Below are 19,073 nucleotides of genomic sequence, written 5' to 3'. Positions count from 1 at the left end.
GATTTAAGTCATTTTAAAAGTGAAATTTAAACAACATTTTTATGAAAGAGTGAAGTTTAGAATTTCTACTTGAAGGTAAATAATCAGGTTCGGTGATAATTTATTTGCATAATAACGACTTTTGTCTGTACCGAAATACCCAACTGTCCCGAAATATACCACTCTTACCTCTTTACATTTTTTGCTATTTTGTATAAATAATGATGCATTTTTCAACATTTTTCGATAAGAATCTTATTCTGGATAGCATAAGGAACATAAATATTTGTATCAACACAGAAAAAAATATTTGAGAAGTCGTTAAACTGTTTGAAACTTGAAAATGCTAAAAAGTGTCCCGAAATACCACACGTTACCCTATGTTTGAACGTAATGTTCACATGGACTACGTCCAAAGCACATCCAAACATGAAAGAAATCGTAGGGGCCGTTTTCGAAATAAACCAAAAACGTGGTTTTGAAGGTCTTTTTGGTGGTTGGCATGACGGGGAAGCTCCAAAACGGTAACAAGTAGAAAAAAAACGGATTTTATAACTGCTGTCTCTTTAAGTTCGAGCAGTAATATGTTTAAAAAAGAAAAAATTGCTCTTCTATGATTGGTATTCTTGAAATTCATAATTGATAATTCAGTTTTTTAAACTAATTATTACAGATTAGAAAATTCTGTAATTGTAATCTTTCACTGTTAAATTTACATCATTTTTTAATTATAATATTTTTTGGCTGAAAAATGGCATACATTTGATAGTTAAGCGTTATTCATATGGAATTAAAAATTTAATTCCATAAAGTATTATAGTTTGATCTTATTTTATGATTGACTATACAGGCTATACGTTGAATACATTAAACGAACACATTAAATGAATAAATTAAACGAGATGATACTCAAATATTCAATGGGATTTATTAATCAATTACTATTGAATAACTATTTTTAAATCAGTTTAAACTATGTATTATTAAATATTTTCAAAACTGCTCTTATCATTTTCTTGTTCTACGATGCTTACAAAATTTATCACTATTTTAAATTATTTTTCGAACAAATCATTTAGTATAAATATATTAAAATCGCAACATCAAATTGTATAAGTCAAAAGCACCTTTAATCAATTACTTCACTTTCTCCACCCAAACCTACTTCCTGGGTGCAAATCATTTTACTAGGGCTTCGAACCCGAGACCTTTAACCTGTTGGTCATGAACTCATCCACTGACCAGTGCTTGACCCTGGTGATAGCATTATTAAAAGGGACAGATAATCCTAACCGGCTTATGTAGGTGAGATTCTTAACGTGAGCTAACTCGGAGTGCATGCAAATTCGATTTGGAGCTGAAGTTGGGAGACGCCATTCAGTTATCTTGAATCAAATTCGTGAAATTATACAAATTTTGTATTTAAACCAAAATATCAAGGATTTGGATGAACTGACAGAAAAGTGTTATATGGGTGAAATGTAGACCAGAATGTTCTCTATAATTTTGCCGTAAAACTTGAACTCATCGATTACTCAGAAGCCAAGATAAGCGAGGTTTTTTGTTTCTTAACTCGTTTTTTTCATCCAGAGTGCCCCAAGTAGTCATTTGTTGAACTTCAACTATATCAAAGAATTGTTGTATTTTGTGGGACTTTCCATTTAAAACCATATTTTAAGTGTCTTTGTGGAGTATAGGCAGTCAAATTGGCATCTGAGTGATTTCAAAGCGTTATTATTGGAAAAATCAATTTTTTCACACTTAAACGGCAAAATCGGAGTGATAGCGTAGTCTGAGTGGAAAATGATGTATGGACAAAATGTAGAGACAAACGTCCCCTACAATTATGTCGAAGTAATCATCAAAATCGGTTCAGCGACAGTCGAGATAATTGAGGTTATGTGATATTGAAATTGGTTTTTCGACTGTGGCGCTCCTGGTGTTGGTCCCACGAAGTTCAAATATTCTAGAAAGTTGTAGCATTTGGTGAGATCTTTCGTTTAAGCCCTCATTCATCAAAATCGGTCACATAGAACCGGAGATATGATTTTTTGAATTTCGTGAACTTTGACCCCTCATATCTCCGGTTCTATTGAAACCACAGCGCACATACGCACCATTTTGGAAACGTCCTAGACTGGACTACAACATACTAAAATTTCATTAACTTGCACAATGCCGTTTTTGAGAAAAGTGACTTTGAATTTCAATGAATTTTGACGCTATCACAGCGCCACCTGTGGTGACTTTTTGAACTTCCATCTGAAAGTGCTCATTGAGACGAAACCAAAAAGGTAAAATTTAGGTCGCTATGTTAATTAGAACCGGAGATAAAGGCCGGTCAATATTCGAACTTTGACCCCTTATAGCTCGGGTCAGGGGTTTTAGATCGACTTAAGGTTTTTTTTGTTTGATAGGTATAATCAACGGCTACAACATACTAAAATTTCAGCCCGATGCACAATGGAATTTTTGAGTTATTTAACTTATAAGATTTAAAAATTTTCTTTTTAATAATAGCGCCCCTAGCGGTGGTTTTATGAACTTGCGATGTTAGAAGGGGAAGTGGCATTTCACGAGAGCTTTCCAAAAAGCCCTCACTTTTTAAATTCTGACAATTAGAACCGGAGTTATGGCCATTTTAAGAAATTTTTTTTGGACCCTTATAGCTCGGGTCAGGGGGGTCGGGGGACCTTAAGTTTGGTATTGATGGAAAGCTCTAAGGCCCAGCTATAACATACTAAAATTTGAGTCCGCTGAATGCCATAGGGGCGGAGCTATTGAGAAAACAAAAAAAGGGGGGTCTTCAAAATGGCGGAAGGAGGGGTGGGGGGTGGGGGGTCTATGCACCAAGTTGCAATTTTCACCCGATATATAACCTTTGTCGAAAACCGCAAGTCGATATCTTTTTTAGTTTAGGAGCTATTAAGCTCCAAAGAGCGGCCGGCCGGCCGGCCGGCCGGCCAGCCGGCCGGCCGGCCGGGAACGTAAAATAGCCACATATATATTCGTGATCAGGAAGTGCTGAAACACATTTTGGCCAAGTTTGAGGTCGATCGGACGACATGAAATTTTGTTAGGATTATAGTAGGTGAGATTGTTAAGAATCTCACCTAATAGGTCATAATTTTAATCATCATTCCTTGCTCCGTTAATGTTGTTGTTTTTCCAAAATCAAAATATAACTCACAGGCTTATCAAGATTTGCCTTCTGATAACATTTTGATTTATGGCTTCTTCGGTGTATATTTTTAGCCCAAAGGATGACCATCATGAACTGACGGATGTAGATGACACAGATGCCGTGACTGGTCATAGGAAGCAAAATAAATGGGTTAAGAATATCAAAATAGGTATTCTTCTAGTAGTATGGATGATATTCACGGGGATCCTAATGTCGTCGACGGAAAAGGAGTTGGAGTTCAGACAAATGGCTGTTCCAGAGGGTCAAATAAAGACCTATACACTTCAAGAAGCACCTGTGGGGTCGAGGGTAGGGGTTATCCTACGAGGTGCTTTTTTGCCCGTTCACTACAGCAATCTAACAGAAAATCGACTATCAATTTTTGTTCATTTGCATAATGCAACAGCACCTGTTCAAAGTGATAATAGTAGTCAAGTTCAGGACTTGTCTTATTACGAGGTAGATTCCCTAAACTTAGTATGTTTGCGAACTGGTGCACTAATGCTTGATTTAATTTTTTTAGAATGTAACTGAAGCTTGGCATCTCACAGTTGTTCAAGTCGATATGATCGACACAGTTCCAGAATTGACCCAAAAGCATAACTTCGATGTTAGTCAAGTGGTGCTGAATAAGGTCCGTAGTGGCAACGGTGTCCTTCAAATCAGGATGTTCACCAACATCAACGCCAGTCTTCCCATTCAGTTCGCCTATGATCCATCACCGATAAACAAAGAAGCTGGAATCATCTACGCAGCCATTGTACTCCTTGGTCTCTACATCATGATCATCTGGGAGGTTGTTCATCGTACATTTGCCGCTATGATCGCTTCGACGCTGTCCATTGCAGTTCTGGCTGCTCTGGATGAGAGACCCTCGATGCCTGAGCTGATGTCATGGATTGATGTGGAGACACTGCTGCTCCTGTTCGGTATGATGATCCTCGTAGCGATCCTTTCAGAAACCGGAATCTTTGATTATTTGGCCGTCTATGCATACAAAGTAAGTGTAATGGTCTTTGCACGATCCCAAGCTTCCTAATCTTAATGACTACATATTTCCTATGTTTCTGAATAAATGTGACTCATCGCTCTTATATTTTAAAAACTAGGGGAAAGTGTCATGTTTTTTAAAATATATTGCGGAGTCATATTTATTCAGAAACAAAGGAAAAATTTAAGTTTGCTACCGTGCAAAGCATGGGCATTTTCTCCTAGGCGTGCTTCAGACCCAAGACTTAGCCATCTGGCTTAGCTCCCCTAATTCATAATCAGGCAGGATTTTTTAAGAAAGTTGTTATTTAGGATTGGATTATAAGGGCAAATGATGATGATGAAAAATCAATAAAATTGCTTGTAATTTAGATTTTTGAGACCTTCGGGAACTGGGATAAACTTCTAGTCTGAAGCCGGCACTACTCATTGTCTTGATTGGTCCTGATGTTTTATATTGATTCTCTTTAGATCACAAATGGCAGGGTGTGGCCATTGATAAACTGCCTCTGTCTCTTTACGGCAATTATGTCATCATTCCTGGACAATGTTACCACAGTCCTCCTCATGACTCCTGTCACAATCAGGTAAAGTTTACATTTTGGAATTGATAATCTAAATCAGGAAATGAAAAAGCAGGATTGTTTTAAATCAGGATGCAAGATTGGAAATCTTAAAAAATCAAGGAATATAGGTTTTATAAGCCCTATGTGGAATTTACAATATAACATTTATTATTTTTCTAGATTATGCGAGGTGATGGAACTCAATCCAGTTCCTATTCTCATGTCCATGATTATCTACTCAAATATCGGAGGTGCCTTGACACCTGTAGGTGATCCTCCGAATGTGATCATCGCTTCTAACTCTCATATTGCGAAGGCCGGCGTCAACTTCACAACATTCACTCTGCACATGGCACTAGGTGTACTCATGGTTATGGTCCAGACATACTTCCAACTCCGCTACAAGTTCAAGAATATCAATGATCTGCGATTCACAGAACCGCAAGATGTGCAGGAACTGCGTCATGAGATTGCTGTGTGGCAGCGTGCAGCTGCATCTCTTTCGTCATACTCAAAGGATGAGGATCTGGTGCGGGAGACACTGCTCAAAAAGGTCAATCGCCTTTCGAGGATGCTCAAGAAGAAACTGGTGACCGGATCGGTTCCTATTGAGAGTTACAAGACCACACTCGAGGAACTTCAGGCTAAGGTAGGAGCCCTTTCGAGACTGTACAGGGGTAAATCGGTCTGAAATTCACTTTGAGTGCCGATTGATCGATCAGCGCGATTTTGTAGACTGATTGGCGCCGATCTACAACTCACGGATCATATGCACACTCCCTGAGACTATAAATATTTCAAAGATTTTTTAAAGGTTTTTTTTAATTAAATTTCATTTGCAGTACCCAATTAGGAATCGTGTGCTGCTGGTTAAATCTGGAGTAACATTAGTCTTTGTAGTGGCATTCTTTTTCTTGCATTCCGTCCCAGAATTGCAGCGTCTATCGCTCGGTTGGACTGCTCTTTTGGGAGCAATTCTATTACTAATTTTAGCTGACAGGTTTGTGACTCTTTTCTTCCAATCTCGATTGGTTGAAATTCATTATTAATGCTCTTTTGCTAATTTTAGGGAGGATATGGAAGCAGTTTTGGCTAGAGTAGAATTTTCAACACTTCTCTTCTTTGCCTGTCTCTTTGTCCTCATGGAGGTGAGTCTGCCAATATAGCTATGAATCCAGGAAAAAAAGATTAATTTAAATTGCTTGTTCTTCTAAAAAACAGGGTCTCTCTGAGTTGGGATTAATCGACTGGATCGGGAAACAGACGGAAAATATAATTTTGTCCGTGGGTGAAGAATCTCGACTTGCCGTTGCCATTCTGCTGATTCTCTGGGTGTCAGCTATAGCATCAGCTTTTGTTGATAATATCCCCCTAACCACGATGATGGTTAAGATTGCCATCTCCCTGGCTGAGAATGAAGCTTTGGACCTACCTCTGCAGCCACTTGTTTGGGCACTGGCTTTTGGCGCCTGTCTCGGAGGCAATGGAACACTCATTGGTGCTTCAGCTAATGTCGTTTGTAAGTTTTTTTTTTCTTTATGACAATATTCAAAATGCTAAAAGTCGACGCCTCTGGGTCTAATATGGAAACTAATTGGGAAATTTCTTTGCAGGTGCGGGAGTGGCTGAACAGCATGGCTACAGATTCACCTTCGTTGAATATTTCAAGTGAGTTATTTGTACACATTGTAAAAAGCCGCACATGAAAGTTTGCCGATGGGTTTATGTGGTCTTTGATGATGAGTAGTTTGCGAAATCTCTTACAGAGATTGGACTTAGTGGTTTCCCATAGAAATAATTGACAGAAATATTGAGAAAGTGGGCAAAATACGCACGAGTTTATGCCAATTTATGCAGCATTTTTGCATAGGATAATATACAATTTGAATATGATTCAAATCGCTATCGAATCAGGCCAAAACTTGAAGATATTGAAAGCCGGTTTTCATTAAATAATCCAAGACAAAGTTATTTTTCGTGCTCAAATTCATTCATGCATAAATTTAAGATATGTTTTTTCTGTACACACTTCCTACAAATCTTACATTTCAATTTGAAAAAGAGTCGCGAGATAAAACAATACGGTTTTAAAGCATAGACTGAACTTGTTGAAGGGGGTCACCGAAAATCCGATGTATCTTTCTCAAACCATTTGATCTATAGGGTATAGGCATAATCAAAATAGGGCAGAATATGGTCTTGTTGGGTCATAGCTTTAATTATTCAACTTTTTCCAATTTTGAAACTGTGTTAAATACCAAAATTATTTGGATGATCATCAAAATATTACTGAAGAGCACCAACAAACTGCAATGTTCCTCTTACTCAAAATTGGAGGACTTCTTTTTCCTATTCTATGGAAAATTGTGATGAAAATTATTAGGACTCAGTTGTCGGTACATTTACGATTATATTTTTTTGTTTTGTTTTAGTTAAAATGTTAGAAAATTAAATAAATATATTGAAATAATATATTTTTAAGACTGTAAATTCGTGAAAAAAAAGTTTTCGATTCTCATTTCTTCTTTAGACGATTAATATTTTGTTTTATGATTAAATTTTGTTTACCTATTCAGCATATCAAAAACGAAAAATATTCGGTTGGCAAAATATTATCCTTTTCACGATTGTCTTTTTATGTTTTTTTTGTAAGCAACGTATTCATCGAAATCTTAAATAATTCCATATTTAAAAGGCCTTAAAAATGAAAAATCAAATTTTAAATGTATTTTTTTAAAAATATTTTTTGCTTTATATTATAACGTTTTGAAACTGAATAGAATAATTTATAAATAAGAGAATAGTGTTAAAAATATTAAAATGCCTAAATTTAAACTATTATGAGGCAAAAATTTGTTATTAAAATATAATGGATCTTCAAGAAAATTTCCTGAAGTCGGAATTCGAATCTTTTTGTTCTCACACTTTTGCATATGACTATGTATCTCATTCTTTCGCGTTCTTCTTCTTCTTTCAAACATCATAATAAATTCAATTTAGCTCACACGAAATTGGAGTGCTAAACAGTGAAATAGACATATAGAAAGCGTGTGAGAAAAAAAGGAATGCGAATTTTGGTTTCATGAAATTTTCCTGATGTAAAAGTTGCTCCGGAGCCAAAAAGAATCAAGAGTATAATAAGATCTAATTAAAAATGACATTGTACCAAAAATGAATAGTAATGCCTTCGGCACACCTTTTAGATCAGGAAAATTTCATGAAGAAGAAATTTGAATTCTTTTCTTTCCTACACTTTTTGCGTATGTCTGTCTCATTCTGTCGATCTCTAAATTCGATTAAGCTAAATTGAATTTGGTGTAATGTTCAAAAGAAGAAGAAAAGTACGAGAGAATGAGATAGGCATATGCAAAACGCGCGAGAAAGAAAGTGATTCGAATTTCGACTTCATGAAATTTTCTTGACCTAAAAGGTGTGTCGGACCCATAAAAAGTTAAATTTGAAATCAAAACAAAATTTAATAGTACTCATTTAAGAACTTTGAAAGCAGTAAAATTTCCATGCAAGTTTAGACAAAGCTCAGGCATCGTCCCTATTTGAATTTCGCTCAAAAATCACCCAAAAATTTAATATTTTGCCTGGCGTGCACGCGCGAATGCAAATGAACGTGGGTCATTACCATAAAAAGTGTCGTTGGATAGGCCTTATTATACAAAAAAAAATATTAAGTCGATCAAACTCACAGACCACCTACACGACCCACTTATAGGACCGTCCCTATTTGAATTTCGCTCACTGTATTAAACTGATCAATTTTGATTTTTTCCAACAAATTTCAATTTTTTATTGGCAGCATCTAATTTTCTCAGACTAAATTTATCTTTTTACTGACAGACATTTAATTTTTTCTTAACCAAAATTAATTTCTTACTAACCAAAATTTAATTTTGGCACATCTTTTAGACCAGGAATATTTTATGAAATCAAAATTCGAGTTCTTTTTCTCAAAAGATTTGCGTAAGTCTATTGCACTGTTTCGTACTCAAAATTCGGTTGAACTAAATTTAATTTGGTGTGATGTTCAAAAGAAGAAGAAGAAGATTGCGAAAGAGTGGGATAAACATATGCAAAGCTTTTAAGAGAGAAAAGGATGTGAATTTCGATTGCATGAAATTTTCTTGATCCAAAAGGTGTGCTAGAGCCATAAAAAATAATTTTGGTTAAAAAAATATATATATATTTTGGTTAGTGTAAGTGTCGCGGGATCGAATTCCTTTAGATCACACAAACAGTGCTTAATTTTTTTTCGATTTAAGTCACTTTAAAAGTAAAATTTAAACGAAATTTGTATAAAAGAGAGAAGTTTAGAACTTCTACTTAAAGGTAAATAATCAGACTCGGTGAAATTTATTTGCATAATAGCGACTTTTGTCTGTCCCAAAATACCCAACTGTCCCGAAATATACCACTCTTTCTTCTTTACATTTTTTGCTATTTTGTATAAAAAATGATGCATTTTTCAAATTTTTCGATAAGAATCTTATTCTGGATAGCATAAGGAACATAAATATTTGTATCAACAAAGAAAAAAATTATTTGAGAAGTCGTTAAGCTGTTTGAAACTCGTACTAGTATTGGACCTACTTGGACTAAGTGTTACAATATATAACCATAAGTTAGATTAATTTAGTATAATAGAAAGAATCGACTTTTATTAAGCTGCAACTGTACGAAGTTACAAAGGTTTCCCCTACTTACTTGTTAGTCTATGTGTTAATAGAGTACTCATTCTATGATGTTACGTGTGTTTCTGGTTCTAATCTCCTTTAGGTCATTAGATATTTTCTTGAATTAAAGCTGTTAGAATAACATTCATTAAGATTTACTGATTTTAATGCCGCAGAGCGTGTAATTGACGATCAAATCCTTGTGCGAGATAAATAACATATTTTGAACATTTTATCTTTATATAAGTTTTATCTCGAAATAATTTCATCAAATAGCAATACAATGGGAACCTTTCAGTTTGCCAAGAGAAAGTTTCCAAAAATGGCTTTAATGAAAATTTGTCAATCAATTATTTTGAAATTAGCAGCATTAGTTGCAATAACAGCTGCAATTTACTTTTACTTTAAAATGTTGACACTCTTTCAAAACAAATCTGTTGAACAATCTTGCTTCCCCCCCAAAAAAAAAGTATTTTATATTTTATTGCATTTTTACTAAATATTTGAAATATATTCTTTTGCAGAGTTGGATTTCCAGTCATGATTGGAAGTATTGTTGTAGCAACAGGATACTTAATGATGGCACATGTTCTATTTACATGGCACTGATTGCTGTCGGTGGAAAAGTCTCTGCAAATTCCTGTGCAAAAAGAATCTATCTAAACTAATGTTAAGTTGCATTGTGCTGAAGATGTTTCTTTCCGTTGTTGTGTCTTTTTCACAGTTCCCTTGTTTTTCCCCGTTCTTTGTATTTTTTCTCTCTGTCCAACTTGCATTATGAGATCATCAAAGTGGATGGTACAGAATTGTATAGGAAATAATTTAAATTATAATAGTAAAAAAAATAATGATTGTTATAGGAAGTTCTCTCAACACAATCTAAATTGGTTAATTATGTAGATAAGCGTGATGATGAAAGGCAAAGTGACATCACACACCGTTATTGTTTTAAGATTTAAGGTAATAAATTAGTGTGAAACATTAGTAAATCGGTTTATAGTTTGAGTAAATAATGTAGAAAAAAATTATACATGATGAAAAAAAGAACATTCCATTGTACAGAGCTACATAGAATGAATGGATCTATTAGGAGTTTTACACGTAAATTTACAGAATTTATTTACAAATTAGATAGAAAATAGAATTGAGAACTAGGAAAAAAACAGTCAATTACAGTGCACGTTACAATTATTCTAACATAGTGGAGAAAATAATGAAATAAAAGAAAATAAAAAAAATGATATTATTCTTCCTTTTCTCTTTTTTCCTCGATAGTTCCGACAGATTGTCTTTTAATTTCTATTGTATTTTTCAGTCATGTACAGTTTGAAAAAAAAAATGATTAAAATGCAAACAAATCTTTTTTCAATATGCAGAAAGAAAGGAAAAAAATGGAAACACAAGATGAAAAGAATTCATTAGAAAGGCTGTTTTATATGCAATATTCGTGCCTTATTTTGTATATTAATAGAATTATATTTAGCAATTAAAATCGATCTAAACAGTGAGAATGTGAGAGAAATACGACAATGTATCCCTCTTGTATAGTGTTGAGAATGCTAAAAAAAATGCAAGAATTTCAGCAGAAATTGAACCATTAAATAAAATAGCTGAAAAAAAAGATCAATAGTCACGATCATCCATGAGAAACAAATGTTCTTTCTTTGTGAAAAATACACAACAAAATAAAATAGATTAAATTAGTGCAGAAAACTTAGTAGAGAAAAAAATATTTTATGTTAAAAAAAATTATTAATTCAGTATTAAAAGAATTATTATGTAAATACATCAACTATGGAAAATATTATGAAAAAAAGACAATTATTCTAATGATGATATGAAAAAGAAAAAAAATTTATTCCACCGGAAAAAGCATAAAAGTAAAATCACATTTTAATTTTAATGATTCTCTCCTCCCTCTTTTTTAAACTAAAACTTAATGCTATCATGTTTCCTCTTGATTAGAGAGCCTCCTCTCTGCGTCACTTTAGTCCAATTCGACATTCATGAGATCCTCTGTGATCTTCTTTTTTCGCTCAAAATTGGCAATTGTTGGCTTGTCAGACGGTGTCTTCACAAACACACGATGACGATCCTGAAACTGGACAGTAGAATCCTGAGCATCACCAGGAAGAATCCCTAGGGATTCCTCTGAAGATTGTGGCCGAGGATCCTCTTCTCGATCTTCACTCTTCTTGCCGTACAACTTGAGCAACTGCTTAAGAGCAGTTTCCGGAACAAGAGGCTTCATGGGTACCTTTTGGTTGCCCATTAGGACCGAAGTTATGGGATGCTCCGGGTCACGGGGCTTCGTTTCCAATTGTTGCTGCTGTTTGGTATTCTGGGACCAATTCATGAGCCAATTGGTATCTTCCTTTGGTGGCTGAAGACAGACAAAATAATTAGTTGTTTTATTAATTATTGGGTAAAATTTGGAAATACGGGCAAACTAATTTAGAAAATAGAATTTTACCATCTTGGGAATAAATTATGCAATTCTAGAGCACTTTGAAGATAATGCTTGATTTTTTTTTACCAAGTTTTAAAAGAGTCTTTTGAACTCTAAATTATTTTACCTCGAGTTCCAAATTTGACCCTACAACCCAAAAATGTATTTTTCTTAATTTAATAATTTAAAAAGGGTCGCAAGGTTAATAACTCCAAAATTGATAGAATTCAAGACAAATCCTTAACTGTTAATACGATACGACTTAAATAGTATAAAACCATTTTGAGCTTATTATGCTGTAGTTTTTTATAAGGCTTTAGTTATTAATTAAAACCATATAAAAAATGTTGCAATGTCTTAGTTAATAAAAGTAGTTTAAAATTTTGGCATTTTCTTAGCTGTTTTACAATGACTTTAAAATTTTCAATTATACAGGTTTCTCGTTAGCAAACATGAGATATGAAGATATTCAAATATCGAGACAGGACCAATATATTTTGTATGATTAAATTATTTCCATTATTATTCTTCATTTCACTTGATAATTTTGTTTTATAAACTCAGAAAATTAAGAGTTAGAACTTTTAAATACAGCTTCAATTTTTATTTAATTTATTTTAAACTTTAAAAATGCAATAATAGGTATTCATTTATCAAGAAAACTATAATATTCCCAATTTTACGTTTTTCAAAATTCATTTAATTCGTTTTCCATTCGTCTTCTAACGCATTTGGATAAATTATAATTTTATATTGTAATTTTAGAACACTACCACATCTCTTTTAAGAAATTACTCAGCGTTGTCTTTTAAAACTTTTGAAAAGAGCATTGTACTGTGTTTTAAAATTTGTATCATGAAACAAACAGTAATCGGAGTTTAGAATTATTTTCCGATATGTTAAATATTATATAGCTTTCAAAATAGCAAATATATATAGTTTTTAATGCGATTTAAATAATATTATAAAAAATAAAAGTTGAACTCGGAATATTGAAATTGTTCTTAAATGAAAAAATACGAATTTTGCACTAAATTGACTAAAAGAACTTAATTAAAGCATTATTCCTAAAATCAGATTAATTGAAAAAAATATATAAATAAAAAGACTGAACTATGTAATACTGGTTTAAAACAAAAGAAATGTAAGAATTTACAAAAGCATAAGAAACTTTAGGGGTTTTCACTTTAAACTCACATTTTCTCGGCTTATGCTTGGCCTGTTTTATTATTCTTCTTTTGTTGTTTTTTTTTTTTTTGATTCTTATGGCTCAGACACATTTTTTTAGATCAGGGTAATTTCATGAAATCAAAATTCACATCCCTTTTTTCTCATGCGTTTTCCACAAGTCTATGTCATTCTTTTACGTTCTAAATTCGATTGAGCTAAATTGAATTTATTATGATGTTTAAAATAAGAAGAAGAGTACGAAAGAGTGAGATAGTTATATACAAAACGTTTGAGAATGAAAGGTATGTGAATTTCGGTCATATGAAATTTTCCCGACCTAAAGGTGTGCCAAAGCCAAGAATTTTTAAATTTTAATGTGTTATTATGACTTATAAATCTAAATTTTAATGTGTTATTATGACTTATAAATCTTCCCATAAAGTTTTCCATTCAAAAATAGTCTGTTGAACTTTCTTCCCAGTGATCTGCTTAGATAGGAAGCTTTTCTAATAACATTTGGAACGATTCTAATGATTTTTGTGTAAATTTATTTATAAATTATATCTCATAATCTTTAATAAAACTCATTATCGAATTAAAACTGCATGAGATCTGCAGCTGCACACTTCTCATTAATTAATTACTATATTTTTCATAAGAAAGGCTTAATTGGATTGACAAGATTATTTTTCAAATAGCCTTAAGCAAATTGTAACTTAATATTCGTTCACTTATTATGCATATTTTTGTTGACCTATCACAATTTTTTCTTGATTAACCCTTCAAAGCTGACTGTTGCTCTCGAACATTACAAATAATAAAATAAGTTTTTTCCAAGGTTTCTTCTTAATCCCAAAATCATTTGGATACTTTTTTTTATTTGAATATATTTTGTAAATAATTCATTGGAAGCTAAAATAAAATTACTTTGAGTCTGAAAACCGTGAAAAATTTCTGAATGAGAAAATTTTGGGAAATATTTCTACATAACTCGTTATTCCTAAGATTGTTTTTTTTTAATATTAAGTCGTTCTTAAAGGCTAGTCTTAAGAAATATTTTAATTTAGAATTTAAAAACTTTATTTTGGGTTTTCTTTATCTAATAATTTAGGATTTTAATAATAATTATAAGCAAATAGGAAGTGAAAACAAAGCCTGAAACAATGCCTTACAATTTTCGATGGGGTATTTTCCCAAAGCAGATATGTTCACATTTTCATCCTTAAGTGCAGTAAATTAGACAGTATTTTTAAAAATGATTAGTAAAATAAAATTTGGTGAATTTTCAATGCAAAAATATAGTTAAATATATCTGGCAAAGGAAAAATTACACAATTTTATGAATCATATCTTGTCACTTAAATAGGGGAGAGTGAAGTAGTTCAAGCATGCTTCACTTTTCAAAATATATTAATATTTTGGCTATAGAAATTAATATTTGGAAAATGTGCTGTAAATTCCCAAACAGGCAATATCAAAGAGAAATTAGCTTGACATAAGGTAAGTGAAGCATATATAGACTATGACAATTGTATCGTCAAACCAAAATAAAATGACTTTTGTTTTAATTATTCCTCATTTTTGACAAATTATCTTTTGTAAAATGTGTCTATTAGTAGCAGATAACACATTTCTCAAAAAAAAAAACAAGCAGCGAATAATTTTCATAATATCAATTTTATTTTTGAGTGACGATCCAATCTTAACCCTCTAACGGTGTTTTCTTAAATACGCGAAAAAAAGTTGTAAGAAAGTATTTTCTAGGATAATTATTAACCAATAAAGTCGAAAAAAACCATCCATTCTTCATTATCTCTTTTAGTTTAGGCGCTAGTTGAGAAAATATAAAAATTTTTTGAATCTCTTTTTGCTTCTAAAATTCACATTTTTAGTTTTTTCAAATTTTTTTAATAAAATATACAAAGTAGAATGACATATCTTTCAGTAAAAAATAAATTTATTTTAGTCAGATAACTTTAAATCGGTATTTTTATGGAAATTGGAAATGAATTTTTTTGCACTAATATTTTTTGTTGCTTTTTCTCTGACCTGTCACACAAAACTGAGAACAGCAACAAAACGAAGAGTCAAAATGAATTCAAACTTTCAAGAGATGTTTATAAGACTATTACCGAGGACACTATAGCACTTTTAAATAAATAAAACCTTTTTGTCGCTGTAAATGTGATTTTTGTGAAGACCGCCTGGAGGCGGTCTTACCCGTTACAGGGTTAATTGTCGATTACATATTGTTTTATTTATCTCAGCTAGATATTAGCTTAGCTAAGGACTCTTGAAAGAATATTCAGGTGTATGAACAGGTGCTCTTTCTCCTATTGTTTTTCATATTTAAAGGTTATACGAGAATATCGTTGAATCATTCCTAATGGCTTTTCAAGATTAAAGGTTAAAAAGGCTCTAGAGAGCGTATTTCTCAACCGAATCATATCATGTTTGAACTCGTTGGAAAGGTCTTGGAATTCTTGATAAGTTTGAACCGATAACTATTTTTTATTCTAAATTCCATTAAGTCGGCTTCCAGACTAGAGGTTTCCCAGTTCCCGAAGGTCTCAAAAATCTAACTAGCAAGCAATTTTATTGATTTTTCAAAATTTATTGGATTATTTGCCCTTAATATCCAATTCTAAACAACAATTTCCCAAAAAATCACGCCTGATAAGGAATTAGAGGAGTTAAGTCAGATTGCTAAGCCTTAGGTCTGAAGCCCGTATTAGGGTCGAAGAAACAACTGTAAGGCACGGAACACCTATTGGCAATTTCGTCAAAATATTGAAATTTAATTAATGTATCTAAAAAATGCAAGTGCTATGACGTTTTTTCAATAATTTTTCCTTTTCTATAAGGTTATAAATATTCAATTTTCAAATCCGAAATGATACAAAATAGGGTGTCAATAGGTCACGATGATTTCTTAAAGTGCAGATAGCTGTTCGTTCGACCCTACATTATTCCTATGGTATTTTGGGAAACATTTTCAGTGATTTATAAATTAGGTCAAATCGGTTGTGAACAGGTAATGTACCAGTTATAAACCGATAAGTAATTTTTCTCCGAAAATCAGTGTTATTACTCTTATGATTATTTTGTAAGATCTTTTTGAATTTTGAAATTTTTCCTGCTTTCAGAATTTTTACCCATAGGACTCAACTGTTGAGTAAAAGAATTTTGTAATAGTAGGGGAATGTGGGGTAGGTAGTTACGAGCATGCATTACTTTCGAAAACAAACATTTTTAAGACGAAAATAATTATTTAACAGGCATTCTGTATATTTTCAGATGTCCAATTTAAGAGAAACTATAGGAATATATTTAATTTGAAAATGGTTAATATTCATTTAGCAAATGACTCCTGAAAAAAATCTGTTGCGTGATATTGCCCTGCTCTCCCCTATGACAATATCATACTACAAATTTAAAATATTTGATGTGGTAAATTTGAGAAAATAAGAAAAATATTTAAAAATGCAATTTATGTCAATTACTGAGAATTTTATAGAGAGTCTTTGCCAGGGGCATGACATTTCCTATGTTTTCCATATGTTTCTAGCGCGCCGAACAAACTTATGGGTTTATTATCTGTTTCCTGTCAGTGTAGAATGAATTAGCAAAAAATATAAATGCAAAATAAAAGCCAACTTAATATTGAATAGGCAACCGAAAACCTCAAATTGGCAACCTACACTCAGTCTCGGGATTATGCACATTTTCGGGACCGAAGAAAACGCGCGAAATGGCATTATGCATCGAGAAAATTTGCATACCCGCAGGGGCTTTCTTTTGAATAAATCTGCCGCAGAATGAATTTCGCGCGGAGTAAAAGTAGTTCAAACAAAAAATTCAACTGTTTAATAGAAATGCATTAACAAGCAGTACTTTTTGGCCAGGGTTCTTCAATAAGTGGTTAGAATATTTAAAAAAATACCTTAATAAAAGAAATTAAAGTTTTATTCTGTAAAAGTAGCAAAATGTTTTCAAATTTCCCGCGTCGCAATTTAGTATATATTCAGACGTATTTCAAAAATGATTTCATAAATTGACTCCCAAGGGTAGGCAAACTTGTATAATTGTATGTGCATAATTCCGTCAGGTGCATAATTCCGAAGGACTTAATGCCGGGATTGAGTGTGTATAGTTTTTGGAGATAGGGGGAAGTGGGGCTACTTTGAGCTGTGGGGATACATTGTTATACGATTTGTCCACATATTTCTAATGGAAACTTAGTTTTAACTTGATATAATTTGAATAGACAAAATAATTGTGGATCTAAATAAAATAATTGTAAGGACCAGCTTCATTGGGAAATAGGCGAAAAAGTCGAATAACAATCTAGCCCCACAGCTCAAATAGCCCCACCTCCCCCTATCTCGTGAAATATGTACAAAAACAGGAATAAATTTACACTCTAATATCGGTCGCATTTTCAGAGCTAATGTCACCCCCCTGGTCTTTGCAATGGCTGTTCGAAGCCCACTGGTCGAAAATTTATCATATGACATTGTCATTCTGTTACAGAATCCCCCTATGTTTTGCATCAACAACAATAATCCAGTGATAATCAGATGAGAAAGTTCAGCCCAGAATAAAAAAAAAAACTTTTCTTCCCATTTCATCGGATTTTTCATCGGCCTTACTAGTTAATCTCTCTTTCGAATGTACTAACCTTGTAATCAGCTGGATTAACATTCCTTTTGCTGTTTGTGTTCATCGCCTGATCCCCTCCGATGGGTTTTGTAAATTTCTGTGGACCCAATTCGACCAGTACTTGAAAATCTGCATGTTCCCCAAGTCTGTATCCAACGCCAATCCTGGAGTCTGTTCCTTTACGTATTTGAGGAATTGTGGAGAAGAAGAGTCCAAAGAGCGAAGCAACTTCCTCTGGAACCACAAAGTGAGCAGCAGAAGCTGCAAGAAGAAGGTTAAAATGCAATCCAAGTTTAATTCTTAGATCACCATGTTGTTGATGATATAACATGATCTAAAATGCAGTTTTCAAACGCTATATTGGTCAGCACGTGAAATAACAGAGTGTGAAATTAATTCACGGTTCAAAGTTACTTTTAAATTGCAAACTAATATGTGTATACAAATCTTTTTTTTACTGAATCACGCTCAAAAGTGCATGAAATATTTATGCATTAAATTTTGGAATTTCTCAAAAATCCTCCAAATTCATCACCAAGCAATTCACAGTAAAGTTTGGGGGATGTAGTGAATTGCAACTCTGGGTATAGATTACATTTGAAGTGTAATCAATTGATGTTGCAAAACACCTTCATTTACGTTCACATTTGAATGAATGTGGAGTATTTATGATGTTTTATGCGATTTCTCAAGTCTTGGATTTGGGCAACAACAAAAAAAGTCGGATTTCTTTTGAGGAATTATATGGAAAAATGCCTCATTTTAGGATTTGAAAAAGAGGCTGAGAAAATTTTATTTATTGCGCTAAACATAGGTTTGCAGATAAAATTCATAGAGGAATTGTTGGTTTTTCCTCTGATGGCATATTGCACAACAGCTGCAGCAGCATATTATGCAACTCTGGCGAATTCTAAGAGGCTCTTTTTTCACAAAAGGTGAGTAACTGGGAAAAATCCACTTTCATTTTCACTTCAAATATTCAATCACACGATGACCTTTCGCGCGCACCAACATGAAATTCCAGTGAAAGTAACTGAAATTTGACCGAATTATCCTCATCATTGCATTTCTTTTCAGCAGACATTCGACCTCAAGTCTTTCCTCTCGACACTCCGCCAAAAAAAAAAAACTTACACGAAACAAGAAGTAAAACACCAAGAAATGGCAGAAAAAATCTGCACTTTAGCACCATTGTTGAAAAATCACTGTGAAAAACTGTTTTGCGCAGACAAATTTTCTCAATTCAATGAAAATCACATCTTTTTGTTGGCCTGTGCGAACGTCTTCGTCTGCACAAAATTTCGGCGGAAAAAAAAGAGACTTGCTCACAGATTTGTGTGTTACTGTGCTGACTGATAATTAATAACTGAAATTGAAAATAAAATGAA

General features: G+C 33.0%; 2 protein-coding genes across 8 annotated transcripts in view; one reads left to right on the top strand and one right to left on the bottom strand.

Annotated features, from left to right (window-relative positions):
* Window positions 1–10,388, top strand: part of LOC129807635 (P protein) — an 81,396-nt gene extending 71,008 nt beyond the window's left edge. For all 7 annotated transcript variants that reach the window (XM_055857037.1, XM_055857038.1, XM_055857044.1 and 4 more), the window contains 9 exons: window positions 3,235–3,622; window positions 3,687–4,163; window positions 4,625–4,740; window positions 4,900–5,368; window positions 5,562–5,719; window positions 5,789–5,867; window positions 5,941–6,238; window positions 6,333–6,387; window positions 9,929–10,388. In XM_055857037.1, coding sequence (XP_055713012.1) covers window positions 3,235–3,622; window positions 3,687–4,163; window positions 4,625–4,740; window positions 4,900–5,368; window positions 5,562–5,719; window positions 5,789–5,867; window positions 5,941–6,238; window positions 6,333–6,387; window positions 9,929–10,013 — 2,125 coding nt within the window. In that variant the 3' untranslated portion in view covers window positions 10,014–10,388. The remainder of the gene's footprint in view (window positions 1–3,234; window positions 3,623–3,686; window positions 4,164–4,624; window positions 4,741–4,899; window positions 5,369–5,561; window positions 5,720–5,788; window positions 5,868–5,940; window positions 6,239–6,332; window positions 6,388–9,928) is intronic.
* Window positions 10,389–11,234: 846 nt separating this feature from the next.
* On the bottom strand, window positions 11,235–19,073 carry LOC129807637 (uncharacterized). Its single transcript, XM_055857045.1, has 3 exons — window positions 18,820–19,073; window positions 17,705–17,946; window positions 11,235–11,787 (listed from the first exon to the last, which is right to left on the bottom strand). Exons 1-3 carry the CDS (start codon window positions 18,875–18,877, stop codon window positions 11,392–11,394), a joined length of 696 nt encoding a protein of 231 aa, XP_055713020.1. The 5' UTR covers window positions 18,878–19,073; the 3' UTR covers window positions 11,235–11,391.

This window comes from Phlebotomus papatasi, chromosome 3 (assembly GCF_024763615.1).
Source record: "Phlebotomus papatasi isolate M1 chromosome 3, Ppap_2.1, whole genome shotgun sequence".
Taxonomy (NCBI): Eukaryota; Metazoa; Arthropoda; class Insecta; order Diptera; family Psychodidae; genus Phlebotomus; species Phlebotomus papatasi.
The sequence above is the reverse complement of the archived record's forward strand: the minus strand, read 5'-3'. Positions and strand labels throughout refer to the sequence as shown.